This window comes from Sinocyclocheilus rhinocerous, unplaced genomic scaffold, assembly GCF_001515625.1.
Source record: "Sinocyclocheilus rhinocerous isolate Xijiao unplaced genomic scaffold, SAMN03320098_v1.1 scaffold2338, whole genome shotgun sequence".
Lineage (NCBI taxonomy): Eukaryota > Metazoa > Chordata > Actinopteri > Cypriniformes > Cyprinidae > Sinocyclocheilus > Sinocyclocheilus rhinocerous.
The window spans coordinates 56,443-66,201 of record NW_015644013.1 but is presented as its reverse complement, the minus strand read 5'-3'; the positions used below and the strand labels follow the sequence as shown (position 1 = coordinate 66,201).

The window sequence follows — 9,759 nt, the reverse complement described above, 5'->3', positions numbered from 1 at the left end:
CCATCAGCACTAACCCTAATCTAACACATCAGTACTAACCCTAATCTAACCCATCAGTACTAACCCTAACCCATCAGCACTAACCCTAATCTAACACATCAGCACTAACTCTAATCTAACACATCAGCACTAACCCTAATCTAGCCCATCAGCACTAACCCTAACCCATCAGCACTAACCCTAATCTAACCCATCAGCACTAACCCTAACTCTAACCCATCAGCACTAATCCATCAGCACTAACCCTAATCTAACCCATCAGCACTAACCCTAACTCTAACCCATCAGCACTAATTCATCAGCACTAACCCTAATCTAACACATCAGCACTAACCCTAATCTAACCCATCAGCACTAACCCTAACCCATCAGCACTAACCCTAATCTAACCCATCAGCACTAACCCTAACCAATCATATATTGCCGATAAAGTTAAGGTATCATTCTAATTTGACTAGGAATTAGATTTAAAAGAAATAAAAGAAGGAATAAAATCCACGGCTGATCATCAGGTAAGGGCGTTTGATAAAATGCAGTGGTCATTATAATGAAGAGGCTCTTCCACAGGTCTGCACACTCTGGCATTGGCATTAGAGATGGCCGGTAAGTTTGGCTTCACCATGTCCTTCACCGTGGTCTACATCTACACAGCGGAGCTCTATCCCACCGTGCTGAGAAACCTGGGCATCGGCATGTGCTCCTCAGCCGCTCGCATCGGCAGCATCACCGCACCTTACATCATATTCCTGGGTAAATCCTGTCCTGTGTGTCGAATCATCTGCATCACAGTGGACTGGAGAAACGACCTCGTGTTCTTCTCTCTATTCATAAAGGTACTTTCAACAAATATCTGCCCTACATCCTGATGGGAAGCCTGACCATTGCTTCCTCAATAGCAAACATGTTTCTGCCGGAGACGCTTGGAAAAGTGCTGCCCGAGACTCTGGAACAAATGCAGAAATGCAAACGGTAAGGCACTTGAATTATATGTGTGTGTGTGTGTGTGTGTGTGTGTGTGTTTTAACAAACCATACATCTTTATCTATAGACTTTACCTCTTGTTTTTTATTAGTTTTATTAGAAGAGATAAACGCACCTTGGAGGAAGGGAAAGGAACAATCATTGTGAAAGACGAAAAAATGTGAAAGAAGAAAAAGTTGATGGCTACACAGCAGGAAAAAATGAATAAAAATGATCCTCTGGACATTAAGACATTCAGAAGAATGGCACCTCGTCAATGGCTTCACAGTTTTCTAGGTAACTCGATAAAATGTGAATAAAATATGTCTACAGGTCATTTTTTTACATCAAGGTTTTTTTTTTGAAAGTATATTTGTTTTTTATGTTAATCTGTAATTGGTATTAGCACATGAATTTCTTTTTTTTTTTTTTACCATTATACTTAACATATAATTTAAAAGATATGAATGGTTGTTGTGAGAATCACACTAAAATCAGAAATGGTAGTTGGCATCCAGGTTGTTGTATATTTAAAGTGCTTGTGCAGAGTGCACAAATAAAAACGGTTATAAAGCAGATGGTTTTGTTCCTTGATTATGATTTGTTCTTTAGTACTCTATTATTACATTCATTCCCAGTGGAAGCAAAGCCACTGCAGACATCTTTTAAGATGGGTGATAGGGTTAGAAAGAAGACCAATCACAGCTGTTGGGGTCTATATAGACATAAAGAAACCCAAAGGACAAGCTGACGAGATAAGGCTACTCAAACTGAGAAAAAAGGCATCGTACTTTAATACTACATACACAACAATACCTCTGCATTAAAGTTTACCTCTGCATTAATTGTGTCCTCTAGTACTCAGTAACTGCACAAGTAAATCCTCTTAACTCTTTATTCAACACATGCTACATTTTACAGGACTATTATGGCTTCTTAGAGAATACTAAGTAGCACCTCTACACTTGAACAATATACTGCCACCTTGTGGTTAAACTACAAAACACAACTTTTAGGCATTACTGATTTTTCATGCAACTACCTCTGGATCAAATTTACAGTCAAATGATTATGATCTTGCCTCGACCTGTTTGACGGAGAAACACGGCAGAGCCTGAGGAGCATTGCTATATATACATTTTCCATTGGGATGTGGCATAAAGAAATGGAGAGCGTGTTAGTTTCCTCTGCTGAAGGTGGCAACCACACAAAACCTTCTTTAGAGATGCTGTAAGTAATAAGCACCGGATGGAGAGATGGATCATAACCAGGGGATCGACAGACCCAGAGTTCCTGCATGACGCAGAGCTGAGAGTGAAAGGCACTCAGGAATGAGCTCCGGAGCTGTGCATCTGATCAATCAAAATCTGCCTGGAAACTTAAGTACTTTCTTTTTTTTTATTCTGTAAACATCAACATTATACAGTTTGCATAATTATTAACTTCATACATTAAGAAAAGCCAGAAGGAAAAGCAAAAAAGTGAAAGTGTAAGTATTCACATGCATGAGCACATCCTCAGTGGCACTCGGATTTCAGTGGTTTGTGAGCTTGACGGTGTTATTCGTGCCACATTTGGCAGGTGTTCATTGCAAACCCTGGCTGAGGTGGTTTATCTGTCGCCGATGTTTGGATTGCATTGGCTTTATTGCAGGACCACCTACACCACACTTCTCTCTGCATGTATACGAGACATATTAAATACTTAATTCAGCAAAAAAAAAAGTGAGCTCAACATGGCTTGCTTTCATTGCAAACATTTATTGCAATTCCTGATGGAAACAACTGCATCTCTCGTAGCTCATGGAATGACAATGATACATGGAAGGACAGTACAGAAAATAAAACGCATTTATGTGCCATTCCACTGCGACTCCATAGAAATAGACCTAGAAGACTGCGCCCATGGCATCTCACCCCGGTTTAGATGTTTTACACTGTTATTTGTGTTTATTTAAAAAAAAAAAACACTAATAAAAATTAATAATAATCATGGAACAAGGCATGCATAATGTTTTTTTTTTCATTCATGTTATTCAAATTAAGAGCTATTCAAGGACAGCTTTAAAAAATCCATATATGGCATTTATATAAATTACATTTTGTCCATGTCATCGATTAACAGCTGTCCTTATTTCACTCACCTGCACCCTTCTGTTCAAGGCAAGCTATCGAACAGCTTCAAACATCAAGATCTTCTGTGTGTCCACTTTTCACCATCATCATGTTACTAGTCATTAGCAGTTAAATATAATAACGTGTTTTGTGTGGAAGGCATGCTCTGCTCTCGCCCAAACTATCAGACACTTGTGGCCAGTAATGATACTCACACATTACTCTGAGGTTCATTGCCATGCCCGTCTTCAATTCCAAACCATATTAAAAAAGAAAAACAACTATTGGTCTATTTCAGTTTACAGTAGCTTTGGGAATTAATTTCTGAATGTGGCAGTACAATTGTTTTAATTTTTTGGGAGAACAAAAACAGATATGCAATTCAACACGGCCACATCAGCGCATTAACAGAGTCTCGACTTCATCTTAAAGCCTGACGACAGGAAACGAAACACTGGAGAGAAGTCAAAGCACTTCCTGTTTGAAGTATGTGACGCAAATGACTCCGAAGCTGTGAACATATATCTGTGAATACACACGCAGAATCATTCCCTGATGAACAAAGAGATCAACGGACAAAAAAAACATCAAATTACAGAGTAAATAAAACCGAAGCCAATGCGAAGATTCATTGTTTGGAATTGACCACATTTGCAGAATCACTGCAGGTTTGTGGTTTTGGTAAGAAACAATGTGAGAACCAGTCGATGAACTGAAGGATAACAGTCTGTGTGAGTGGAGTCGTGGTTGTGAAGGCAGGATGAGCGTGGTGCTTCCTCTTCTTCCTCTAATCGATGTACTGTGAGAGCCAGCGGAAGCCCTCGCCGTAGCCCTGTCTCTTCAGCACGCTGCACATGAACACCTCCAGGGGTCTCGTGTTCAGCTCTTTCAGAGGAACGTTGCCCTGAAGACACAAACAAAACCATTAAAGGCGCTTAAACACAATTCTGAGACGTTCACAGATGGTAAATGTGAGGTGAATGCGTCAAGCAGGATTGTGACTGTCACAGGCATAGCGCCACCAACAGGCACAAATGCTCCTCTTATATTTCACCCAAATCACTTCAAACTGGAACAGAATAATGTCAAGACGGATGATAAAAAAATGCAATCCTTGATATCTTAAACGGTGTTTCCATTTAACGCATCAAACCTTGAAAAGGCATTTCTGAGTCTCTTAGCATTCATTAAATGTCATGACATTCAACACAAGAGTTATTGGTCACTGGACGTCAGTAAAAGCTCAGAAACGTGTGTAGAGGGAGGGCTCTGTAGTGGCTGCTTTTGACTAAAGCGGTGGGGCTTTTCTCCCCAACAGCTGCCAAACCTGGTACAGATTAGGGGCTTTTGCACTGGGTCAGGGCTAATAGCACAGAGCACAAGATCACGCTGCGCATTCTTCCAGAAGCTCCGCAGCGCTTCACTAAAACCTGCCTCTCTGGAACAACGTCACGCAACCCCATCATTTCACCAACAAAGAGAAGTGATCAGAAAACTAATCAGAAATAAATCACTGGAGCTGGGCGAGATCACAAAACCAACATACGAGCGGCCGTTTGCTTGCATGCTTTGATGTTTACTTACAAGATTTCAATCCAAAAGCATCAATGTTTTACCAGTTTTACAATAATAACTGATACATTGATCATAATGAATTAATTTGTCAGGATTGAAAATTAGTCACACAGAAATAAAGTGGTATTTACCGTTATTACACAAAAGAAAGAGGGCACATACTTCAGTCGCATCAGTTTCTGATTATAGTCACAGTATACATCACATTTAGAAAGAATGATCATTTCTATAATTTTTTTTCGATCAAAAATACGACCCGAGTAACGCTGGCAGATGGAGCTCCCGAACAAAAACTATGATTATCCTATATATTTTATGTCATACGTGGAGCTAAATATGAACATCAGACAGTCAGGTATAAAGAGACGAGACATACTGACAGATAAAATATGTTACTAAATAAATAAACGACTGCGATAGCCTATATTTGTCTGATTTCTTCAAGCGGTCGTATTTACCATATTTACTATGGTAATGGCTAGCGTAGTCGCTTATGAATATTTCTGGCTTGTATGGTGATCATAATCCACATCAGATCTCAAACAGAAGTTATTTCAAACACTCGGTGCAGTCTGAAAGTGAGTTTTGAGCAGTTCTCAGCCAGCAGAGACCTCAGAGAAACACCTTCTCCAGAGACATTCACACTGAAGTGATGCTAGCCGGCCGACAGAGACATTATTCAGATCAATAACATCAACAGATAACTGCAGGACAGAAGTGCCTGGACTGCAGCGTTGGTCCATCTATCACTGTTTTTCACGTTCATGGAGTATGTATATGTAAACTATGTTTACTGCGTTTTTAACAATGGCAGGCGTTTGGCCAATCAATGTACCCATTACTTTATTCCTGCCAAAGACTGGTTCACATCAGAGGATCTGAAAGAGGCATGTTTTCACATAGACATCTACACACAAAGAAATCAGGACACAAGCTACAATTTGTTTTGACTGTTCCTTTCAGGCTCTCATCTCAATCATGTTCTCATGAAGCGTCCCTGAGAGTGCTGTGTCTTACCTTTCCCGTCGTCTGACCGTACAGGCCAAAGATCTCGCGCAGTTTCTCCTCACTAATGGCTTCAGGTTTGTCGATCTTGTTGCCGAGGATCAAGATGGGCACATTTCCAATGGTTTCATCTGTCATTAGTGCCTGTTATTCACAGCCCACACACACACACACACACACACACACACAGGTACAGTATGGCATGAGACAGGAGACTTGAGGAATCGAGACACTTCAAATTAAATATCCATTTTGTATAAAGGCTCGCTCTGACAGAGAGTCTCCATTAAGCCCAAAGTATACTTTTCAGTTTACTCTTTAACTACTTATTTTACATTTTAAAATTATTTAAATTTTAACCCCTTATTTAAATTTCAGTTTAAATTTTAACCGCTTGCTTTAAATTTTAAGTTTAAATTTTAACCCCTCATTTCTTTTTCAATTTAAATTTTAACCGATTATTTTACTTTTGAATGTTTAAATTTTAATCCCTTATTAAAAAAAAATAAAATAAAATTTAAACTTTAACCCTTTATTTCACATTTAAAAATTTTTCACTTCATTTTAAAAAAATAATTACAATTAAATTTTCACATTCTCTAACCCAAACTCTACACAGACAGAGACTTGTTTTTATTGCTCAAATTGCACATTGTTTGAAGCTCAACATCAGGCAAGATGTGGAATAACAACTTTGTAAAAAATTTATTCAAATGTATATTAAAAAAATAAGGTATTAATTTTTTTAATTAAAAATGAAAACATTTTTTCCATCCAGTCAATCGAAGTAATTGACAGACTAATCCAATCCTGCTCCTGGAGGCCCAACATCAGTCCTGCAGAGTGAGTCTGGAGCCCTTGATCAGCAGGTTCAGGTGTGTTTAACTAGACACTGCAGGACAGTGGCCCTCCAGGAACAGGTTTGGACACGCCTCGACTAACTGATTATCAAAAGCATGGTTAGTTGACTCATGTCCACTGGCTGGAGACAGTATAAAGCTCACGTCAAGCTCTGTTTTGGACTCGGTCAGTCTGGTGAGATCGGCGCAGTCCACCAGGAAGACGATGCCGTTGATGGCTGGGAGGTAGTTCTTCCACACTCGTCGAGCTGCGCAGAAACACAACACTGAGCACACACGTGATCTGATGCAGACAGACGGCGAGGTGTGGATCCGTCTACTCACCCTGAGCGTGGCCACCCAGATCGAACGTGGTGAAGGTCATGCCAGCAATCGTCAGCTCCTCTGAGGCTGAGAGGAGAAACAGACCAATGAGAGATTATTCCTGCCCGACTGAAATCATTTTTACTTCAACAATAATAAATGAACAGTTTCATACTTCAGATGACAACTTCTGAATTCTGTAATCTCATCATAGTATTTTTTCACCAACAAAGGAACTGTTAAAAACATGACTAAAAAGGAAGTAAACACTATAATGCATCAGTAATCTGGAAGGTTGTGCTCACAAAGACCACTCAATGCTAACGAAAACAAAAAGAAATTTACCAAAACATTTCTTGAACAAAACACGCAATTGAGCGATAACTCAAAATTGAGAAATTTAAACTTGGAATTATGAAAAGTTAAGTCAGAACTGTGAGAGTTACACTGCCTTTTTATTCCAGAATATTACACGAATATGAGAAAATAGCCAACTGCTGTAGTATGGTCTTCATGAACAAGAATTTAAAGTCTGTTGCTCATGCGTATCCACTGAGAGCATATGATTTTCACGGCCGTTCGTCACGTACAGTACAGTTTACAGACGCACGGGTGAAAATGAAGCTCTCTCGAGGCGGTGGTGAGTGCACACTTACTGGGGTGTAAGGTTGGCACATGCTGACCCAGTCTGTCATCTTTGAGCATATGCAGCAGCGTCGTTTTACCAGCATTGTCCAGACCGAGGAATACTAATTTACCAGACTTCTTGTACAGCCCTGAAACAGAGTGATTTGACCTGATTAAATGCAGTCTGTCCTACAGCAGGTTTCATAGAATAACCCTCTACAAAAACCCAACCGAACAAGCCTAAGCTACCATCATCAGCTTCCTGCTGCTCAATCACTTCATTCCCACCGGTGTGATGCAATCATGGTCTAACTTACTCAAATTGTTGTGTGGCAGATAATTATAATAAGTATCATTAACTATTACACAGTAGCAGTGCATTAATCACCCTATTCCCCACTTCAAGCACTGCTTCAGCTCAACTCTTACTCTTTCCTCACTATATACGAGATCAGACTGAAGACTCCTAGATGACTCCAGTGTGTTCATGGTACGAGTGAAGGCCGACGCCCACAGTGCAAACGAGAGATATGATTGGTCAGACTCATCAACATGAATGAATTACTGGAATGGACTGAATTCAGAATATTTCTGATAAGCGACTGTACAATGTTTTGACAGTGTTTCAGAGTTCAGTATCAGTGTGGGCTGGACGAACAGGAAAAACGAGACTGAACAGAGACACACGGTAAGATCGGCCCATGATGCACTGCATGAGTCAGTACAGAAACTACACCAACATCTGCTTCATCTCCATTTACTCCTGCTCTTTTATCTGTGCCGATGTTATTCCAAAGAAAGTCTTAAATCAAAAAGTAACACCCTGTTTTTACTCAGAAATGGCTTGTTCTTCTCCTGACGTAACTCAGCCAGATAATGCCAACTCTGACCTCCACTTGATCCAAACATCTCCTGAAGAATAAAACCCAGTCACACACGACGTTTCTGTCGTTGATTAGCCAGTTTCACTCAGAAATATTTCACGTTACCAAAGTAAACTGGGTTGTGATCTGGAAATGCATGTGTTTTTAACAGTTTTTGATTGGAACATGAACTTGGAGAAGATGTTTGACGTTTACAGTGAACTTACCCAGGAACTGCAGAACGCTACTGAAACCACTATAAATCCAATCAAATATGAAGGACATATCCAGGCCGTGGAATATCTGAAAAGAAACGCAAGTATTAAGAGGTTTCACGGGACACACTTCAGGTGTTTGGAATATGTATTAAATAGGTATTTAGCAAATCAACTGAAAGTGCTGAAACATTAGCAGTTCACACGCTCGTGTGTCTCACTATGTTGTTACGCACATACATGTGATGTTCTGCAGAGTGTTGAGTAGATATGCAGAGAAATATCTGAATCATTAAATACAATCAGGGAGCACAACACAGCAATACGTTCTCTAGATGTAAATGAGTCGTATTAGTAACATTTCAGAGTTTGAAAACAACTTCAAACCGATCTTCATCAGTATTTAATTAAATAAAAACATTTTGTCTTGTTTTGTAGTTCAATGTCTAAAGTTTCTTAAAATCAAGATGCATTTATTTCAGAAGCAAAAGGACACAAGTCTTGTTTTCTGTGAAAAGAATAAAAATTCAGTGAGTTTATGCTTAAAACAAGAACAAATATCTGTCAATCTGAGAAAAAGCAACTTAAATAAACCTGAAAAATAATTTCATTCCCCCTCGACAGATATTTCTCTTGTTTTAAGAATTAACTAATAATGTTGTTCAGTTTTTCAAGACTCAATCTTACATTTGCATCTCAACTAAATGCACCTTGATTTAAGGAGGTTTAGATATTTGTGTTGAAAACAAAAATACTGAGGAAGATATTTTTTGCATTGCATGCAACATTTAATGCCAATAATTTATACATTTAAGACTTTATGCTTTAATTTAGGATCTTTTTAAGGCCTTAATTTGTGGATGGAGAATTAAGGCCTGCAGAAACTCTATTACATGCACTGATTTTAGCCAAGCCAAATTAATCTGATTTCAGAGTTCTGTTTAAACGAACACTGCAATCTCACATAATTATTCCCACGTGTATTACATGCATTCTGAACAAAATGAATCACATGTGCAGATCTTCAGTCGCAGTACTCCAGAAGAGCTTTCTTTAGGAAATATGTTGTAAATATTCAGTCTCTCTACTAGGGATGTCAATTTTCGATCATTTCCATGACCGATCGTCGTTTAAATTAACGATCAATTAATCGATTAATCGTTAATTTTAATGCAGCAAAATGCGTCTATTGCAGCAGCACGCAGTCACCGGCATGACACGATGTGCAAAAGCCACT

General features: G+C 39.1%; 2 protein-coding genes and 1 long non-coding RNA gene across 3 annotated transcripts in view; 1 reads left to right on the top strand and 2 right to left on the bottom strand.

The window, feature by feature from the left end:
• Positions 1–410, bottom strand: part of LOC107757867 (uncharacterized) — a 1,548-nt gene extending 1,138 nt beyond the window's left edge. The window contains exons 1-2 of the long non-coding RNA XR_001641972.1: positions 331–410; positions 36–290 (exon numbers count right to left, since the gene is read on the bottom strand). This is a non-coding gene — a long non-coding RNA (uncharacterized LOC107757867). The remainder of the gene's footprint in view (positions 1–35; positions 291–330) is intronic.
• The window catches only part of LOC107757865 (solute carrier family 22 member 5-like), a 9,399-nt gene extending 7,879 nt beyond the window's left edge, over positions 1–1,520 (top strand). Inside the window, exons 8-10 of the mRNA XM_016575467.1 lie at positions 568–750; positions 834–969; positions 1,073–1,520. Coding sequence (XP_016430953.1) covers positions 568–750; positions 834–969; positions 1,073–1,145 — 392 coding nt within the window. The 3' untranslated portion in view covers positions 1,146–1,520. The remainder of the gene's footprint in view (positions 1–567; positions 751–833; positions 970–1,072) is intronic.
• Positions 1,521–2,700: 1,180 nt separating this feature from the next.
• LOC107757866 (GTP-binding protein SAR1b) overlaps positions 2,701–9,759 on the bottom strand; it is a 9,324-nt gene continuing 2,265 nt past the window's right edge. Inside the window, exons 2-7 of the mRNA XM_016575468.1 lie at positions 8,535–8,610; positions 7,474–7,593; positions 6,839–6,904; positions 6,659–6,762; positions 5,667–5,798; positions 2,701–3,978 (exon numbers count right to left, since the gene is read on the bottom strand). Coding sequence (XP_016430954.1) covers positions 3,862–3,978; positions 5,667–5,798; positions 6,659–6,762; positions 6,839–6,904; positions 7,474–7,593; positions 8,535–8,592 — 597 coding nt within the window. The 5' untranslated portion in view covers positions 8,593–8,610 and the 3' untranslated portion in view covers positions 2,701–3,861. The remainder of the gene's footprint in view (positions 3,979–5,666; positions 5,799–6,658; positions 6,763–6,838; positions 6,905–7,473; positions 7,594–8,534; positions 8,611–9,759) is intronic.